The following is a 21,277-nucleotide window of genomic DNA, read 5'->3' on the forward strand; positions in this document are numbered from 1 at the left end:
TATATTTACAAAAAAAAATCCCAAAATCACTCATATCACAAATGATCTGTTCAATAATGAAAATAGACATAGGCCTTTTCAAAAGATGATAAAATGAAACGTATGAACAAACATTTGGAGGCAATGACACTTAAAATATATATTTTTTGTTTAACAAGTCTATTCTGAATCACTGACATCAAAGTTTCTTGTGTTCCACATTAATATTCATGTGCGAAGCAAAGAAAATAACACATGAAATGCAGATTAGCCTCTTCTGAGAAGATATGCAAATAACAATCCAGACACTTGAATCTTTTCTTTGCCCACAAGCAGACAGTCCACATGCACATATGCTGCATATGCTTTTATATTCAAATCTACCTCCATGCATTTTAAATAGAGTTTAAAATTCATAAGGTCTTAGGAAATTGTTATGGTTCTGTAAGGCCAAATATAGAAATAACTAGCAAGATTAATGTGTCTGGACGGCAACAAATCAAATAAAGGTATTGACATGTAAGAGCAGTCTTTAAGTCTTTAATTTCATTTTGGCAGTATTTTGGCTGTCTAATACAGAGTACAGAGGCATCCTTGCTGTCCAGACACATGTCAGATGGAGTACAAATAAACAAGAAGCTGACATGGAAAACCCTTCGAAAACACAGCCTGGGAATAACTCAATATCATAATATGAGTGCTGCTCATTGGCAGTCACAAATAACTTCTAAAAGTCCCAATCCCAAATTTTATCATTTGCAAAATATCACCAGTTTATTGAACATAGTCTTTGGCACCTTAAAATGGGAGGACCATGTGGTGATGAAAATGATGCAATTATTTTTCTGCTTACCAATATGGCCGAAAAAAAAATCCCTCAGTTCAAGACAATCTGCACTGTACACATTTAACAAGTAATTTCAAAATGCAATTGAAACATTAAAATGGAGTTCATTATACTGGAATATTATTCTGCAGGAGTCAACATGAGAAGGAGCTTTAATTCATGATATACAGTAGAAATCCAGTGTTTGTGCATCCTAAAAAAACACCACACATCTCTGCACTTCTGCATCTGCAAGGTGTCAAAGGCTCTACAGAAAGCTCCTGTATAATAGCAAAGAAATGCAATCTGTTTGATCCTTAATACATATGACACAAGTGGACAAAAGCAAGACTGAGCCTCAAGAGAGCCACACCAAAAGTATTATGTCATGAACTCCACCAAAAGATAAGAATAAATCAGCGACACGACATTAACCTTATCTTAATAAAAGACTTAATGTAAAGGCTTTCATTCCACATATATTATATATCTACTGTATGTATACTATTTATACACGTTTAGATCAGACGTTGCTTTAAATCCATATGCAAACATATGCATTACATCTAACAGCTTAGTTCAAATAGAAATGTATTTTCCAAAATTATTTTTAATTTGATGTCAGCCATCATAGCCTAGCATCACTTTGTTCAAATTATGGATATCTCAACTTGGAACAAGAGCCACATGTAAACGTACAGCAAGATAATTAATTAAAAATGGGTTAATTCCTCCCAACGCGCTAGTCCACATTAATGAGGAAGAGATAAGAGCGGTCTTAATGGCTGGTCAGAACTTCTTGGAGAAATGTAGCCAGAGCGGGCTTATCTAAATCCTCCTGGCAAAGCTATCTGAATAGTCAGAGGAGAGTGCAGAGGAGAGCTTAAATTTTCCTGAAAATCAGCTCTTATAAATAAAGCAAAAGTTCTTTTGATAGCACTCAAGTTCCCTGTTCTGTATTAACTAACTTATTCAATATGTTGTATTCAATAAAACAGAAAAAAGCACGTTTACCATAGAAGCAACATCAATTTATGATGTGAATTAGTGCGCCATAATAAGTGAAATACGATAAAAAGCCCCAGTTAAACTATCTGAAAACAGTGTTCTTTCTCTGTCCATGCAGCTCTCCTGCTGGCTGAGAAGTTGTGGTAAAGTTGTGGGAAAAGAATTGTGTCCCTCCTGTGTGTTGGATGTCACTGAAAACACGAGGTGACCTGAGTTTGGGTTATGATGTGCTCTCTGCCAATGTGCCTTCGCTGTCGCTCTGTCTCAGCGACTGCCTGCTGGAGTCTCTGTCCACCTCATCCTCTTCATCAGACCTGCCAAGACTCAGGTGTCTGCGGCACACAGAAGGGCTACAGGGGTCAACACACACACAGACACACCATTATATCATTACTTGGCTACTTACAGTGGAAACAAAACTGAAAGGTGTAGAGAAGGGGGGGGGAGCTGTTATAAAAATATGGCATGGGAAACCACAAGCAATTTAGGCTGTGAGATTACACTCTTCCCCAGGCAGTAAACAACACATCCCCTGAGGTGTGCATAGCATATGTGCACATTGTTACCATGGTTGTTTTTTTTATATTTTTAATTAGCATATAGTAAAAATGCATCACAAAGATTATTTATCCATGGTCCTAGATGAAACAGTGTTACTGGGTTTAACCCACAGAAATCATCACAAGAAAATCTTATCTTTTAACAAAATAAGGAAAGCCATGCATGTGGCTCACATGTTAGTAAATAGTTTGTGCAGTTAATAAGGTAAATGTCCAGTGTCATCATCGACCACACTTATTAAAGGTCATTTAAAACCAGGGCTTTACATCCTTTGATTATGTTGTCATGACAACATATGACATGACAAGCACTCAGTGCATTACTTGAATACCAACTGTAGAGCTTTTATACATCCACACTGCCATGACCACTGCCCTTTAATACATACACAAAAAACTGAAACATGTCCTTTCAGCACAATAACACCCGCATTGAGCAAGCTGAACTGTATTTACTCTATTTGCAATTATCCACAACCTAATACCTATGTATTTTGAAGTATTAGATATTTGAAAAAGGCTTAATCACTCGGTGTTCCAGCCTTGTCATAGAAACTGCTGCATGTCGGTGTTTCAAGATGTTTAATTAGTCAAAACAAGCATGACGTTCCCATATCGAGACATGAAAACGAGTGCTATGAATGAGAACTGAAATTACTTACAGGCGTGTTTGTCTACAGTGAAAGTAACACTTTGTTTTAAGGAGGTGTTTTAGTCATTTCTTTGGGTTTAGCTGTTGTTGCTGCACAGTGATCTTGGCAAACTGGTAAGTGTGGGAGCTCTCTAGTGGTGTTACAGATTACATTTTGAACACACTCAGAGTGCTCAAAAGAAACAGTGACTCCGAACTAAAACACTGTCATTTAGTACGATCATGAAAACAGTTATATTGTTGACATGGCCACTAGGATATTCAGTCCACTTAAACGGTCTAATTCATCCAACAGTGATTAAAGGTGCTGTAGGTAGGATTGGGAAGATCCAGGACTGAGCCAAAAAATTTGAACATCAACGACTTCTCAGTCCCTCCCCACTTTCTGCTGAAGCCCAAAATGTTCTCCTAAGCTCCTCCCCCAACAAGGGAGAATGAATGCGTGTGCATGAGCAGTGATTGACACACAGTTAGACACCCCCCCTGGCCCTGATTGGTGCATCTGAACAGGGAGCTGTGGATTTTTGCAAATCGCACTACAGGCTGTAGGTGGTGCCAGAGGAGCCAGATTCTTTTTAATTACCTGCTTCATGTAGTCCTACTCAAACATAGGGTAAATTTCAGCAAATATGACAGAAAGTTAGTTTTATAAGTCTTACCTACTGCACCTTTAAATAGATAGAAAGAGACAGTGCTAACTAACTAGAGAAGCAAACATGTTCAAGGACAAAGAAAAAAATGAAAAGCCCGCTGACATGCATTTTTGAAAATCACGCAGGAGGCAGAGATGCTCAAACTGTCAGTAAAATTACTCTGAAAATAGATAGGCTTTTGAAGCATAGAGCTAAACGTAGCGTTTTAATTATAATGCAAAGTATTCACATCAAGTAATATCAACAGTCATGTCACACATCTTTGAACTCTTGTCAGTTAACATGTTAGAGGAAAAAAAAAATTTAATTTAGTTTTTGCCTAACTGCCAACATCTGTTTGTGCTTGAAGAACAGCCACAGCCATCTACCCTCTCTCAACACTATGTCATTATAAAAGCATCAAACACAACATCAAGAGAAACACTGCAATCCTCAATTAAATGTATCTGCAGCTGTTTATAATGACATAGAAATATAAAACTGAAGTGACTGTCAGTAAGGCAAACTAGAGGAATAACTTCAGTGTGCTGCAGTAAATTGGTGATCTTCTTAAATGAGGACAAATGTTGGCGGGAGCAGAGAGAAACAAACAGTGGCATGCACTAATTGGCCAATGTGACCTTCGAAACACGTAGCTAGGGTTTATCTAGTAGACTACAAGTCAGCATTAGCGTATCAGAGTCAAAAGAATTACAAAACATTCACACACGGCACACTAAGTTAGTACGTTCAGTGAAAGATCCCAAATCAGTTTTGGTTATGCCAGGCTCCTGGGTTATTATCACACCAAGCATCACCTTCCACTGTCGGTATCAGTCACTATCAGGCTTGTAGCGGTACTTCATCACCAAGCTATCAATCTTCTTCTGCTTCTTCTTGGTTTCCATCTTGCTAGATGGCCCACGCCGTGCAGGCTCCTCGTCATCATCAGATGGTTGTTTCGGGGCCCTTTTAACACTGCTGGAGCTGCGGTAGGAGATGGTCGAGTCGGAGGAAGAGGACGACTTTGAGGAAGAAGAGGAATCCTCAGACTCACTTTGCTTCTTCTTAGATCTCTTCTTGGACTTCTTGCCCTTCTTCCCCCATGAGCTCTTTCTGCTGTGACGATCGTCTGAGGAGGAGTCGTCGGAAAGAGAGACTTTGCTTTTTTTATCTTTCCGACTGCGGGAGCTGCTGGTGCTCAGGGTGCTGGATGGCCGATTGCTGTAGTCCAGAGCAGAGCCGGATGCAGAGCGACGCAGGCTGGATGTGCTGCAGCCGAGCCCCTCGTCTTCTCCTCTCTTCCTACTGTCCTCGCTTCCTGGCCCCTTCTTCTCATCCTCTTCCTCACCACTAGACTCATCAAGTTTACTGCGCTTGAACTTAATGGGTTTGAAGCTCAACACCTCATTGATGGCAGCCTCCAAGTCAGGGTCCAAGTAGTTGCGGTGGGTGACTGTTTTAACATCAGATGAGTCTGGCAGAGTGCCATCTGAGGAGCGTGGCTGGGCTGGGGTAGAAAAGCTCCGGGAGAGGGGACTGAAAGATGAAGTCCCCCCTTCAGTAAAAGCCACACTACGATCATCATCATCGTCGTCGTCATCATGTCCATGCAGGCCGAATTCACTAAGGCCACAGCTGCGGGCAAGGGACAGGCGTGAGCCACTGCGTCTGTCCTCTTTCCAAGAGTTGCTGCGATGCAGTGAGCGGGGGCTGGAGCGGCTCACGCTGCTGATGGTCGACTTATTGTCATCATCCATGTCCAACATGCCCCTCCTGGTGGACATCCTGCTGGGAGCCACAGAGGACACCATGGAGTCCTTATCAAACTCAGGGCTGCTGCGGGAGGTCCAGCGGGACTCCAGGCCCTTCCTGGCTCTGCTGGTAGCTTCAGAATAGGCCAAGGAGATGACTGAGCCTTTCTCGTCTAAGTCGTCCTGCGACTGGCTCCTCTTCCAATCCTCCTGAAGCCCTCCAGACTTTGACTTGGCTTTGCGAATAGAGGCCTGGTCTGGTGTGTCAGGCTGTTCTTTGAGAGTGCTGAACAAGGAGCTCTCATCGCCTGTCCCCCCTATAGAGTCTTTCAGGTTGGATCGCTTTCTGTAGCTTAAGGAACTCATGACAGACACTGATCTGTTCTGCTCTGCCTCTTTCACGTCTTTACTGCCGTCATTCATCTTCTCCTTACCTTCTTTTACCTCCTTGCTATCTGCATTTGCAGAATATCTAAAGGGTAACATTAAAATGGACACCAGAGACAACCAACAGAAGACAAAAAGAAAAGAAATCAGATCTCCACATACTTAAAGAAGAAATTTGTAATGGTAACTGAGACTTTTGGTCTATTTCATTATGTCCTTGGGACCAGTCAAAAGTGTATTGCTGTTACTCCAATATACACTGTAGAAAGTGAGGCCGTCAACCATTGAGGAGATCTATCTACTGTGGCAGAGGCGTCATTAAGCAGGCGTGCCAACTGGCTACGGGCCACTTCAATAAATATGACAGCAGCCTCTTCCCTGTTCCACCTCCTGTCATTAGACAGATTACTGGGAGAGAGAGATGACACCTTTAATCACATGAAATACCCGTTCTTCTGTTGCAAACTGCCCCAGGTTATCCTGGGCCTTTTTTACGGATGGGAATGTGGGAACTTTTACCACTGTGATACCACAGGAATGTACATGGTTATCTGTCATGACGCACAAGGATGTGGGCACTAACCTGGTGCTCTTCAGACTTCCCTCATCAGACAGGGTTTTGGTGGAGCCTTTGTTCTTCGAGAGCCAAGACTTAACTCCATCCACCCGGTCCTCCACCTCGGAATCTGTTTCCGTCTCATCCCCACTGTGAAGAAAAGGAATCAGCTAGACTTTGACTCCAAGACAAGACAGCAAAGATATTGCATCTTCGAGTGCAACAATCTTGCATTCAACTGAGATAATTCCACTTGTTTTTAACTCAAATCAACCTCCTTTAACAATTTCTTAAATCCCCTCTGAGCTTAGAATAGAATAGAATAGTTTATTTGTCATTGCTTTGCAGACAACAAAAAGCAGTTTAGCAGCTCTGCATTGACGGCATAACACAATATTAAAAACACAACATTCATGCCAGGATAAAATAAATAAATAGATTTAAGTTAAAAAGTTGCATAAGGGATTAGGGTAGATGAACGTGCATACAGTGCTAACAGACAGACAAACCAGCAACACGCACAAACAGAACAGTCCCATGTGTGATAGCAGTTATCTTTTTCAGTGGCCATTTGGTGTTATGGATTTGACAGCTTTTGGATAGAAGCTGTTTTTTAACCTGTTTGATTTGGACTTGATGGACCTGAATCTCCTACCAGAGGGCAGTGGAGAGAACGGAGAGTGACCAGGGTGTGTAATGTCCTTGAAGATACAACTGGCTTTCTTCTGCAGTCTACCATTGTAGATGTCTGTGAGTGAAGGCAATGGTGCTCCAATGACGTGCTCAGCAGCCCTAACCACACGCTGTAGGTCCTTCATATTCTTTTCTGTGCAGCTGGAGAACCACACATTGCAGCAATAGGTTAATATGCTCTCTATCACTGACTGGTAAAAGTTGGTCAGCAGGTGGAGAGGGAGGTGAGCGAGTTTTAGCTTCCTTAGGAAGTAGAGGCTCTGTTGTGCCTTTCCCAACTGGTGAGAGATGTGCATAGTCCAGGTGAGGTCAGCCGAGATGTGCACACCAAGAAATTTAAAGCTCTACACCCTCTCTACTTCCTCTCCATGAATGGAGAAGGCAGAGTGCTCAGTGCGCCTTGATCTTCTAAAGTCCTTTATGATTTCCTTGGTTTTGGAAGTGTTTAAATCCAGGTTATTTTGAAGACACCAGTTCGTCAAATGCTGAACCTCCTCTCTGTAGGCTGACTCACTGTTGTTAGATATCAGGCCTACTATGGTGGTGTCGGCAGCAAATTTGACAATGGTGTTATTGGGGTGAATGGGAGAGCGATACTTCTTGATACTATTAAAATAATATGCCTTAATCTGCCTTGTGCAACAGTTCAGAATCAATTTAAGTAGATTTACTGACAAGAAATGAGACTAAATGACTTATTGTGTGAATATTCTATGCAGTGTACCCTCGCAGGAATTACACAGGCAAAAATAATGGTTAGTTTTCACATATCACAACCTTCTGTTAGTCATGTCACAATTGTATTCCTTCTCTTATTATATTTAAAGGTCAGTATGATGCAAGACAATCCAAACAGACCAGGGTTAAGCATGATTATGTGATACAATAATAACATAATCATAACATAATAATAATGTTTTTTGACAAAATGTTCAGCAGTTGTGGATGAGTGATCTAGGCAGAATATAGATCAAGCTATTGGAGGCATAATTAGCTGGTTCTGGGCTGCTAGCATCTGTGTGGCATGTCACCTGCTCCTGGTGATTGTTATTGGAGTGGAGCCAGAAGACAGCCCCGTGGCCCTATGCTTGACATAACAATCAATATACAGAGACTTGTGGATCCCAATGAAAAAGCTGTGCAGATCCCACCTGGATAAGATCAATCCTCATTCATTCCAAATGCACGGTACATTTTCTAAATTATGTATCCTGTTGTCCTAGAAGGTTAATGTGACGAGAAATGGTGAGGAAGAGGAAGGTAGAGTGGCTTAGCATCTAATTCAAAACTGCCATCATAGTCGAAATGTATTGGGGAGCTGAATTTAATGAAGAATCCTCCATTTATTTGAGCACACACTGCTTCCAACTATAGTGCTATATACACTGTATTCCTTGCCTACATGGTGTGTGAAAATTAATTTTCACATTCACAGAGATGCATATGTTCACACAGGCTTAACTACATTTGACTTTTGACATTTGTGTTGCTTGGGTAAGCTCTGTCAGAGAAAATTACATTTTCCATTATATACTTTTTGGTTTCAGAGCAGGACAACATACTGTATAGTAAACACACTGTAGCAGGGCGAACAGTGGCAATGATGACAGGGTTGTTGTAGAGGAGCTGCAATTTTCAATTCCTGATTTTTATTCTCGGACTAGCTTATCCATCTGAGCCTTGAAACATGTTTCAAAATCTTGGAAAAATGTTTATAAGGAGCAAACACAATATTCAAAGAGGTGTGAGATGACAGCCAGACTGCCGAGCTCTATCATTTGTCCACATACCACATATCCATCTATGTAGGTCTCCCAGTGAACATCATACCATTTCCTTTGTCACCAAGCTTTGTGTCACATATTCAGTCATGTTTCCTCTGAGAACAAAGTGTCCCTTCAATTTTTTTGGTGGTCTGCCTAAAAGCTAGGTTGTTTTTTTTTTTTACACAAGAGAGGTGTCGGCGCCGGTGGTGTGTGTCTTTTGTGAGGGAGTGAGCACAGAGCTCGGATTCTTGGACTGAATGGTATTCAGACTTTCAAGATTTCTAAGAGCATTAACACATTTAACTTTCTCATCATCCACCTTACGGAGCCAGGCTTTCTGGGCGGAAGGTAATGATGATCCCAGAGAGACTAAATGGCCTGATTATGTTATTTTCTACAGGAAAACTTGTTTATTTCAGAGTTTGAGAGTGCTTCAAGAGGCAGCGAGCTAAAATTGTGAGTCCAAGTTCAGCTGTTATATCATCCCTTTATTTTCCACTGCCTCTCTTCTCTACTGCATGCTAAATACAAGTGATAAACGCCCACCGAAACAAGATAATAGGTTCATTAATACTAGAAAGTTGATTACACATGCTGCCCATTTGTCATCTCTGTGATACTGTGACTTTTTCAACATGATATATCACACAACAAAATACTGAAACCAGCCCACAACAAAATTATCTCCCTCTTTCCCCTTCTCACACACACACACACACACACACACGCGCACACGCACACGCACACGCACACACACACACACACACACACACAAAATAAAAGGTGGCTTGCAATTGAGTGCTGTGCAAATGGTGTCACAAACGATTTGTCCTTGGCCCCACACTACTAGCTAACCAGTCCTGAGGCTCGTAGATACAAACAAGCCCCAAGAATTTAGAAGTGAACATTAATAGCTTCTGACAATTGGCCTGCACTGGTTGTAAATCTTTGTCACAAATACTAAGACTCAGCATCAAATCTCGTATGGCTTGGTTCTATCAGTTTAGCACTCGTGGTACCATGTTTAAAAGGTAACTGTTCAACATGAGCTAATTATATATTGATGAAAAAAAAACACATTGGGCTTCAATTTATGTTAAAAAGAATTGTGTACACTGCACACTGCTCGTACAAAAGGTGAAACAAATGCAACAATTCCAGTCAATCCACATTGATGGAAGCCCTTACATCATTTGCACTACACAGTCCTACATTATATGCAACCCCTGTATTTGAATATAGCCTGCTGCAGTCTGTAATGGAAGTCCAGCTTGAAAAACACTAATTCAACTTCTATTATCTCCCTCTACAATAATAATAATCCAGCTATTGTAACCTCTATTTTGAAGCACTGACTACAAAAATACTGAATAGTAATGTAAATCATCTGGAAAATCCACTTCATAATTATAAGAAAATCACCTCCTCCGTTATTGTTCATCCATGCTGCTAATGCAATGATGTCGAAGGAGGGAAAAATGCAATTAAGTAAACAAGGAAAAAATCATTGCTCTTTTCCTTGAGTTGCACAAAAAGAAAAGAGCTTATACACACGGGTTGTCTGATGAAAAATGGATAACAAAAAAAAGCATATAAAGAGTGTGACGCCATGTCTCTCTGAAGAAGCAATCAGAGGATAAAGCGGGAAATTATGGATGGGTATATCCGCTACAAACTGAAGACTACATTTATTTACTACGCTCTGATGAAGGTTTAAATTATTTAACATGCCACAAGGATTTCTTTCACTGTATAAAAACGGAAAGAAAAAGGGATTCAGTCAGTCAAAAGAATATCATTAACATTCGCAATCAATGACTACACATTTCACAAGCAAGAAAGGTGAACGTTTGTATTTAAAGTTAAATGTTTCACAACACAATGCAATGAAATTGAATTAGTGGAGTACCTGCATGCATGGAAATCAACAGCTTTTGGGTGAAAACATTTCAGTAGTGCACCATGCGATCACGGTCATGCCCCACTTGCTGACTGTGCAGCTGTGGACAGACAATGTGCTGCAATCATTTCACAGTCACAAGCATCACAGTTACGCGAAAATGCATAGGATGTTTAGTTCTACTCTTTGTAAAAGCATACAGTATGCACAATTTTGTTTTACTGTAATGATTTCTGATACTCTTCTCGCTTCATATCATATGTAAACATAAGACTTTTTTTTTTTTTCTAAAATGTCAAACAACTAATATTGGAAATTTGCTTACATGTTATATTTTTGATTTTAAATGGACATATAAAGTGAAAATAATGCACAGTGTATTCCCCGTACAAACTCAGTGAGATGTGGCCTGTGGTTGCATGTGCTTTGAAAAACCATCAGAGGAGCAGAAGACGGGTAACAATCAGTGGAGTTTGGTGCAAAACAGCTTTAACCCAAGATCCAAATGAATTCATGATGAAGGTGTATGATGAGGCTGCAAATGTCTGATGCAAAAAAACATATTCATGGAGACAATGATGCAGTATTACCGCAGGTCTGTAACACTGCTGTTTTTTATTCATATTTTCTATAGCAGTGAGACTGGCTTAAAGGAGAATGCCGGTGCCATTTTGAGTCTATTTGCCATTCTAGTTTACATCCTGCAAAGTATTCTGTGTGCCATCAGATTTTTCAAATAACTTCTTGATGTTTGAAGATAGAAAAACAAGCCCTGGAATCTCCAACGAGGCCGACTGTGTACAGACACCTCCGGACACTTGGCACAAAATAAAACAAAACTAAAATAAACACCGGGGCCATCCTTGAAGCCAAGCTTTTATCAGAGATGTATACCACAGACACAGTTTTCCATTCAATTCAATTAAAATGACTTCTCCTCACAGTGTTATTGTGAACAACACAAACCGAGATGATAAGGAATACTGCATTATTCCCTCTTGTGGTTGAGAAAGAAAAACGTGCAAAAAAACCATAATAACAGAAACAAAGGATGCATTTTCCATTCTCACGTTTTGTTCTTTCTTTTCTGATATTTTGTCACCGTGTCTTGCAAACTGCCAGAAGTGTGGAAAACATCAAAAGGGGGAACAGGGAAAAAAGAGAAGGTGATACACAAACAGTGCAAAAAGAGGAAAAACTGAGATAACAGCAAATAAATAGTTTTACACTTACACAGGCACATAAAATAACTATTGTAAAACACTGACTCTGTAAATCAACTCATGCTGTAGCCGGCCTCATCTCGATCAAAGGTGTTGTGTGTAATGTCTTCCTTTTTAAAGGTCTGTATTACTGCAGTCAGTGTTTACCACAGTGGGCTCAGAGCTAGCATAACCTCAACCCCTCTGCAAAGAGGGAATAAGTTACCAAACAGGGGAAACCAGCGCAAAAGAGAAAAGGTTAGAAGCAGGGAGCCGAATGAACCATGTGTGAGTGGAGTGAATGACTCACAGAGTACTGAGGAGGTTAGGGAGAAATTGATGTCGGAAGATGTGGGAAATAGAGAATGAAAAGACGCAAGTTGAGATTGACAGGCTACTTAAAAAAACTAGCAGCTCTCATTTTCTAAGTTTCGTGCAGCAAGATAACTTGCGCTGTACGGGTGTGCAAAATCGATTCATAGAATTCCAAAAATCGATTCATATTTTTTAATTATTTTTTTTAATTGTATGTCTACTGCAATCACATGGGAAAAGTAACTACAGTTACAGACTGTGAATTGTTTTTTTTTTTTTTTAATCGAGAATCGTTCTTGAATCGAAATCGATTTTGAATCGAATCTAGAGCCTGAAAATCGATACTGAATTGAATCGTGACATTTTCTGAATCGTGCACCCCTATTGCGCTGGTACTCAGGCCTCTAGCTACAGCACAGTTTCCCCTGATGTACCAAGCACACATTACAGATCTATTGAAGCAAAGGCAATTGTATCTTTCTTCGGAGAAGGTTAGAGCTGCGCTGTACCTGTTGATTAAGTCATCATTGTCATCACTCTCCATCTCGTCCTCTATGGCAGCCTGCAGGTCACCTATCCTCTTGAAGGCCAGTTTGATGTCAACTTGTAAACTCTGATTTGCCGCCTCTAAGCTCGCAATGTCCATTTCCTGGTGAAAGGATCACAGCATAGAAGAAGCACGTGTTACCTCTTCTAGTGTGAACTCCAGTGAATCGTATCAAGTCACCCAGCACTCAAAGCCTTACCAATTCATGCTTCTTCCGGCTGGCCTCGGCCTCCTTCTTGGACAGCTCTCCCATTTCTTCTTTCATGTCTCTTATCTGCCTCTGCATTCGCTTATTCTGGTCCTTCTCCCTGTTTTCTGCAGCAATGCGTTGGTTTCTCTCCTCTGTCAACTTTTCGAGGTTCTCCTTTAGACGACCCACCAGGTTCTGGAGAGGATTTGAGGTGAAGTGAGAGAACTTGTACTTACAAAATTGGACAAGTGAACAACTCGTGATACAATGATCTCCTTTGTTCTGTATTTACTCTTAAATGTTTGTCCCTTAAAGCACGTCAAAACTTCCCATGGTGGATGCTTTTCTTAACCAGCAACTAAAAGATATGGAGCTATGCAAGGGGCTTCATACCCTCATTTTATATCATTTCTACATCTTGATATATAGAAAACGTAATGTCAAATTTGCATTCATATGTTTACTAAGCATGTCTTTTACACTTAGAAGACAAAGGGGATTATCTCACCTCCAAGCGTTTGATCTGTGTCCTCTCATACTCCAGCTTGGTCTCCAGCTCACGGATCTTGGCCTCCTGACGGCACACAAGAGACTTTTCCACCATGGACTGTTCTTGGAACTCTAGCTGGCTCTGCAGTGAATGAAGCTGGAGGAGGGACACAAACCCATACATACATACATACATGTAAACACACACAACTCTCTGAGGAGCAAGTGCTGACTTCACACCTCCTTCTTGACCTCTGCTTTTCCACTTCCTCTTAAGTAGAAAGAACTAGGAAATACTTTGTGCTGATGTTTATGTGTATGTATTAAAAGTAAATTAATGTTCACGTTTTCACCCTTTTTTGTGTAAACTTAATCCATCTTGGTACGTGTAAATACTGTGCATCCAGCCTGAATAATGAGCTCTAGATAAGCCCCCATTCTACCACAAATGGTCAAAAGAAGAGCTTGTGGTTCAGGCTGAGTAACATCGAGTCACAGTAATTTCACAGGCTTTGGGAAAGGGCATAGCTTCATGCAAAGCACGTTCTATCTGAATCGTTTTCTCAAGACTGATAAAAGGAAGAAAGATACGTCACAACAAAACCGGCCCGAAAGGCTGCATGGAACATAATGGGGGACTGAGACAAGGAGGATTTGAAGCTCTTCTTTGATATTACTGAATAAACTAGATTGCCCTCCTACAGGGGATGAGATAACAACTTCAAGGTCAGATGCTTTTAGATGGCTATCTCTGCCTTTTCTGGCAGGTTTTAACAATGCCTTACAGCCTGCTATGTGTCTCTAGTGTAGCCAAAACATTTCTGATGGGTGCATATAACTGAGTGGACCAAAGCTTTGGCACGCGTACAGCTTAATCTAATAGAAACAGGGTCTGCTGTTAGGGGGTGGCAAGAGCTCAATTCTGTCCTTTAGTGAAATTATATTTGAAATATTCTGTTCAAGGCAGATGGACTTAATTTGTTTAGTCCACTATATATCAACACTTAGAAGAAGACATCCTCTGAAAGTCCAGAGTGTGTAATGTACATGCAAACTAAGCACTAGATTGCCAAATTCAGCTTTAAGAGCCCAGAGGAAATTCATTGTGCAAACAAATGCATCAACAAAGAAAACAGGTATGCATTAATACATGACACGCATGACATGTTAGAGGTTATCCTCTGAACAAATAGTGCTCCATCAGAAAAAATGCTATTATTATAAAAGCACAATTATTATAGAAGTGCTATCATCAACATAGGCCTGAATCAGGTGCATTAACCTTTTTACCACATAATCATCACTGATGGCGAGGCTCAATCATTTAGCTGATGACTCAAGCACGGCATATACAGCAACTAAACAAATAGTCTGAATCAGATGAGGATGCTGTACAGTAGCTCCAGGTTTATGATTCATATAATTTACATACAAAGCTGTTAGTGAGTGAGCTGTAAGCCAGCTGTACAATATGCTAACATGCTTACAATTAAATTGCTGATGTTTAGAAGTTTTAATGTACTTCAAGTTAGCCATCTTAGTTTAGTGTGTTAGCATGTTAACATTTGCAAATTAGCACTTAACACAAAGTACAGCTGAGGAAGAAGGGATTATTATACGTACACTATTTGTGTGCTGGAATACGAATTAAAGGTCCCATATTGTAAAAAGTCAGATTTCCATGTCTTTTTTTATTATAAAGCAGGTCTAGGTGTAGTATTAAAACCCTCAATGCACAGTGAAATACACACAGCCCATATTTAGAAAACCGCACCTTTAAACGAGCCGTCAGGACTTCTGTACGGTTGTGATGTTACAACTGTACTATATATAGTAAAAAGTGCTGCTACAGTGCCGTTACAGTTATTTCCTGGCTGCAATGGCGGTGCGGAAACTACGAGAGTGTAGATGCGGAGGGGGCCTTAAAAAGACAGGCACTAAACGGAGTGTTTTAAGACAGAGGGGCAATACAGGTATATTTAGAAATACATTTACAAGAAAAATAATGTGATTCTTAACATTAAAGCATGTAAATCTGTTCTAGTAGAAACCCAAAATACAAGTATGAACCTGACAATGAGCATTATATGGGATATTTAAGGGATATATTACATAAATGTACATGTCATTGCAATCCAACCATTAGTTGTTGGAGATATTTCACTCTGAACCACAACTGTCAACCTCAATTTAGGGGCCATGTATGGACTGGTAAGCCTGCAAAACGGTGTCTAACATTGCTAATAGAAGTTCTTTGTCCACCGAAACACAAACAAAACAACAATCAGTCCTCACCTTGTTTCTAATTGTTAACATTTGAAAAATACATAGCTTTAACTATTACTCATGCCACAGCTAAAATGCCTTAGAGCACAGTGCAGAAAGTTTTGTTTTGAAAACACAAGAGATGGACTTTCTACAAATTCTGCAATAACATAGCACAGTCTCCATATGGACAAAGGGCACATTCATAAATAGCTATATGTGTAATACATGTTCATATAGGTAGGTCACTGTACTGTACTTGCAATAACACACAAAAGGCGAATGAATGTCTCAGGGCGACTTGTCTCTACATAGAAGTGTAGTGGGTGAGCGTACAAGGTGTACAAGGCAACAGGCAAATAAAAAAATCCCATAGAGCAGAGGTTTGACATTTCAACTATGACTCTGCTGTAGGCATCTGATGTGAGGGCTTTTTAAGTTTGAAAGTAAAATGGCATCTTTACGTTTTTTTTCTATTCTATCAGCGTTCAGTAACAAGGTTTTTCTATCACGTCCAATTATCTAATTTTATCACATCGATAGTTAAGTCATCTGATGAACAAAAAAAATGTAGTATCTGACACTGTTTACATACTTGTTTCCCACTGCCAACTTTTCACTTTCCTGACAATTTTTCTGATATTTAAAAGGGATGCATTGGGTTTTGAATGACAAACAAGACCATAAATGAGATAAATCACTAAGACAGAAACTGCTACACCAAGTTGAAGATAATCGTTGAAAAGGACCAGAATTAGTGCTTTCGTTTGAACTAATTGGTTAAACCATAGGAAACAAGCTTCTGAGTTTATGTACATGACCCTTCTTTTAAATATGAATAATGAGAGGCAAAAGAACAATTTCTGTCCTTACTCTAAATCCTCACTGATTCCTGCTATTTAAATGCAAATTGCATTTCAGTTTTTGAGAAGAAAGCTGCCACAGAAACTGAGCATTTTTGGTCACATTAATCAGAGAAACTCAGTGAAAAGCTGAGGTCTAATCAGAGAGAAGTGTTGAGGCAGCGGGCAGCTTCCTGGCAGGCAGCTATAGTGCTTTTGAATACTTCCTTGTACCTTTTCTTGGATCTCCTGCTTCTCCTTTGTGGCCTCTTCAAGCTGGGCCTGCAGGTCACTGATGTGGCTCAAGTCCCTGGCAGACTAGTGCGCGCGCACACACACACACACACACACACACACACACACACACACACACACACACACACACACACACACAAACACACACACACACACACACACACACACACACACACACACACACACACACACACAAACACAAACACACATAAACACACACAAAGTCCATAGTCAGAGTCAGAGAAATAGGGTGTGTTTATATGTGTGTGAAAGAGAGAAAGGGTGTGGTAAAGGGTAATGCTTCAATTATCTGTCAAAAAGCATCCTTTTACAGTAATGCAAATGGTTAATGATCATAATATGTCTGTGCCAAATAATTTGTCATTTGATCTGCTGTAGAACAGATTGCATCTCCCTGATTGCAGAGCACACACTGTGTTTAGAGGAGAATATGTCCTCCAAACCTCAAAGCCACTCTGTTTTAACATGCAGAAAAGAACTGAATGTTAATGTCTGTGTTAAAGACAACTTCTCAAACTAAATACAATTAAAAAAACACAAATAATGACAGGAATTCAACTATTTTTGTCTGATCTTGGTCTGAGCATTGAGGCCAGAGGAATTCATACATCGTATTTTCAAGGCTTCCAAACTGATCACCAAGGTGTTAGGCATGTTGAGTTACCTGGGCAACTGCAGCTTTGTGTTTCTTCATCAGCTCATTCATGTCCTCCTGATCCTCCTCCATACGAGACTGCAGGTCATTCTTCTCCCTCTGCAGACGGCTGACCTGCTCTTCCAACTGAACAAAAATGAGGAGGAAACACACACATTTTAGTATAGAAAGGATTTATTCATGAGCTATTGAATATGATAAACGGTCATTAGCTGGCTAAGCCGTGGCAGTCCTGGAATCTCTGATCTCTCTGATGGCAATGAAACACAATCTGGATGGGGGTTCTGGCTGGAGGATGAGACCAATTGGAGCTAATCAATTGGCTCATTTAGACAGGGAAAAGTGCAGCATACTGGTGATGTCCTATTTAGAGTTCATCCTCTGTGTTCAGGGGGGAGACTCAGGCCCTTAATATGCATTCTATAATCTGACACATTTACAAGACCTTCCCTTGCCATAAATGCAGCAATTAACAAGCAAAGCGCAGGCACACAGCACTCTGTGTGTCATCCCCAGAGACACCAACATCCTCAGTCTACGATTCTGACATGCAGGCGGTACTCTCATGAGACAGCCATTAATGAGCAGATGGAGAGAGAGAAAAAAAAAACATTCACAAAGCTTATTTATCCATTAGAGTAAAATGTTGAAATCTGATGAATGCCAAAGGGCATATATTATTTTAATATCCCACTATGGCTTGATGATGCATGCATGTTAATGTAAGAGCCCTGCTGCATTAAGAGTGAAAGTTTGAGAGGCAAAGCCCTCCGTTGATTAAACATTGTTTGTTGTTTGAGTTTCATTTGTTCATCAAAAGAAGGGTATAGAAACATTCACATAAACTATTATTATAATCAAATATACTACTATTATTTTATCAAAATATATGTATATTTCATTATTTCATAGATCATAATTATTATTATGTGTGATAATATACACACTATTGATTATGAACACACAAAAACATATTGTGTTTGAAACATATGCAGAACTGATCGGCATTCAAGCCTACTCAATTGATTGATTGGAACACAATTAGTGCAGTTCCACTCTACAACTCAATGTATGTGGCGCACTCGGGACGCATAGCGGACAGATGTCAAGACTCACCGAAATCTTAGCTTTGACCACATCCTCCATTTGGATATGCAAGTCCTCTATTTCAATCTCCATGCCCTTTCGAGCCTTCACTGCTGTCGCGGAAGTGAACTCTGACTCCTCCAGCTGTGAGAAACAGGAGGATGGAAAAGGTAACGGGGAGGAAGTGAGAGACAAACATCTACCCTGGATATGCAGAGGAATGAGGATTTATCAACCTGTACATACTTATACTCTGATAACAGACCAAAAGTTCATGTTGGGATCAGTATGTTGAATCAGAATGAGACACAATAATGGGTTAAACAGGGTGGCATACTTGATTTTTGAGCTGGGCAATCTCCCTCTTGCTGGGGGCGTTACTCTTCAGGTGGTCCAGCATAATCTGTGCATCAGCCAGAAGGACTTTGGTTCTCTTCAGGTCTTTCTTTAGCCTCTTCTCCGTCTCCACATCCCTCTGGCTCACCTGAAGGACAAAACACACCTTTCTAGTCGGTAAATGTTACACACACTCTATTTTTCTATCCTTCAAAAAGCCACAGCACCTCTCCAGACTCAAAAGCAGTTTCTTCCCGATCAAAAGTGGCGCACACTAAAGCGCACGCACTTAACTGCACTGACAGAGACAAGAGGCAGAGTGATGGAAGTACCTGATCCTGGGCAGTCAGCAGTTTGGACTCCAGCTCTCTTCTCTCACGCAACACTTTCTGCTTGTCTTCATACTCCTCCTCCAGCTGCACCTCCATCTGTTTCAGCTGCAGGACACATGAACAGGATGTCAGGATGCACAAACAGATGACAAACAAAGTCGGACATAACATGCCATCAGTCTTCCTGTTAGACATGGCTGTTCTCACAATTCAAAGACAAATGGATCCCCAATGAGCAGATCTGCTAGCCTCCAAATCCGTCAACAAAGCTTTCAAAATAAAATATTTTATTTTTCATTTTTAATATAGATAAAAATGCCAACACAATTTGTATTCTAGGTTGTATTTAGCTTGTTATTAATATGCATATACTGTGTTGGGTGGATGTTTGAGATTGTGAGTTGAGCTGTGCTTGTTGTTCCTAATACATGATAATATGTGGTAGGCATGAAATTGAAATAAGTTGTATGGATCACATTGCTGCCTTGACCAGGCAGGATCAATTGTAATAGGGGAAATGTGCACAGATTGAAGAGTGAGAATGAGCAGCACCTACCTTCTTACTGCAGGAATGCCTGATCTCCTCTACCTCTTCATCCTTACTCTCAATATCTTTAGAGTGGGTCTGTCGCTGCCTCTCCATCTCCATCTCAAGCCGCAGCTTAGCCTGAGTACATGATGAGGACACACACACACAGATACACATATAACAGCTCATAAAATAAATGCACAAACACAGAATTGGTTTTCTTCCAAAATGAGAAATCCAAAATGACAGACATTATAAAATGATTTCTTGAAATAAATATATAGAACATGATGGTACATGAAGGATGTTAGGGTAGGAGGCAGTTTTTTGTTGAGTTATAGCACTTAGAGAATTACAGTTTGAAATACTGAATAGCGTGATATAAGCAGATTTTAGAAGTAAAAACTATATTGCTCCATACTGGTATGAAATACAGCATCTGTACCACCCTGTACCTGCTCCAGCATCTGGATGGTCCCAGCCTGTTCGTCGAGCTCCTCCTCCTGGTCTTTCACCTTGGCCTCGAGCTCGCGAAGCTGCTTCTTGACTTTGGCCAGCGAGGCTTCGTCCTTCGACTCCTGGGACGACAGATCCTGTAGCTCGGCCTCCAGCTGCTGCACCTTCATATTTGCGGCGCACAATTCAACGTCCTTGTCCTGCAGGCGGAAGAGACAAAGTAAAGCGCACATCTGGACCAGCCCAGTTATGTCAAATAGAGAGCAGAGAGAGCAGACATGTAGTCCCTGAGAGAGGAAATCAGAGTACATTTGAAGTGTGTACTGTAGTGTAAAGTAGCTTACCTGCAGCTGCTGGCGGAGGTTAAACATCTCACCAGTCATTATGTCTTTCTCTCGAGCCAGCTTCTCCCTCTGGTTCCTTTCTCTTTGTACCTCGGCCTGAGTCTGGTTCTGCTCCAGGTCAAATCTGGAACACACAGACACACACACACACACACACACACACACACACACACACACACACACACACACAGCTCAGCAAAATGTTGATTGTACATAACAGTAGGATTCCATCGGGCTGAACAGTTGAGCATCATAGTAAAGTGTATCTGTAATTATAAGTGCCAATATGTGCCAATTTGCAGAAGGCTACATGAGATATAGTAGATAAAATTGGTACATCAAGTAATGTGTCATCATAAATTGTCATGTCTTTGTGAAGTGATATGTATGAACATTTTAAAATATTGATCCTGCTAACTCAATATCTAACCTTAACTCCTGTTACTGAGCAGACTTTGAGCCTATGAGGCTATCCTGGACACAGAGCCTCAACTTCAGTTCAGCGCTACCTCTATTTTAGCTTCAACTGTTCCATTAACCAAACAATTTACAATTGGCTTGTAATAATGTGCAAAATGTTTTCTTCAATTGTCTGGGGCAGAAACACTTATGGTTAGTGAACTTAACAGCTAAGTGTTTCATGCTGTCAACTCGTTGTAATTCCCTGTTTTTCTCTCTGAAGCGCAGCTGAAAATAATTT

General features: G+C 40.5%; 1 protein-coding gene across 13 annotated transcripts in view; it reads right to left on the reverse strand.

Annotated features, from left to right (window-relative positions):
- Positions 1-339: 339 nt before the first annotated feature.
- Positions 340-21,277, reverse strand: part of LOC116064807 (unconventional myosin-XVIIIa-like) — a 65,187-nt gene continuing 44,249 nt past the window's right edge. For 8 of the 13 annotated variants that reach the window (XM_031320088.2, XM_031320082.2, XM_036008899.1 and 5 more), the window contains 15 exons: positions 20,578-20,701; positions 20,233-20,433; positions 19,805-19,915; positions 19,249-19,353; positions 18,918-19,064; positions 18,611-18,724; positions 17,504-17,620; positions 16,798-16,881; positions 13,476-13,613; positions 12,977-13,162; positions 12,740-12,879; positions 11,784-11,828; positions 6,382-6,504; positions 4,476-5,883; positions 340-2,163 (listed from right to left, as the gene is read on the reverse strand). In XM_031320088.2, the coding sequence (XP_031175948.1) occupies positions 4,491-5,883; positions 6,382-6,504; positions 11,784-11,828; positions 12,740-12,879; positions 12,977-13,162; positions 13,476-13,613; positions 16,798-16,881; positions 17,504-17,620; positions 18,611-18,724; positions 18,918-19,064; positions 19,249-19,353; positions 19,805-19,915; positions 20,233-20,433; positions 20,578-20,701 (3,028 nt within the window). In that variant the 3' untranslated portion in view covers positions 340-2,163; positions 4,476-4,490. The remainder of the gene's footprint in view (positions 2,164-4,475; positions 5,884-6,381; positions 6,505-11,783; positions 11,829-12,739; positions 12,880-12,976; positions 13,163-13,475; positions 13,614-16,797; positions 16,882-17,503; positions 17,621-18,610; positions 18,725-18,917; positions 19,065-19,248; positions 19,354-19,804; positions 19,916-20,232; positions 20,434-20,577; positions 20,702-21,277) is intronic. The other 5 variants (XM_031320089.2, XM_031320087.2, XM_036008901.1 and 2 more) reach the window with 3 other exon arrangements.

Source organism: Sander lucioperca, chromosome 13, assembly GCF_008315115.2.
Source record: "Sander lucioperca isolate FBNREF2018 chromosome 13, SLUC_FBN_1.2, whole genome shotgun sequence".
Taxonomy (NCBI): Eukaryota; Metazoa; Chordata; class Actinopteri; order Perciformes; family Percidae; genus Sander; species Sander lucioperca.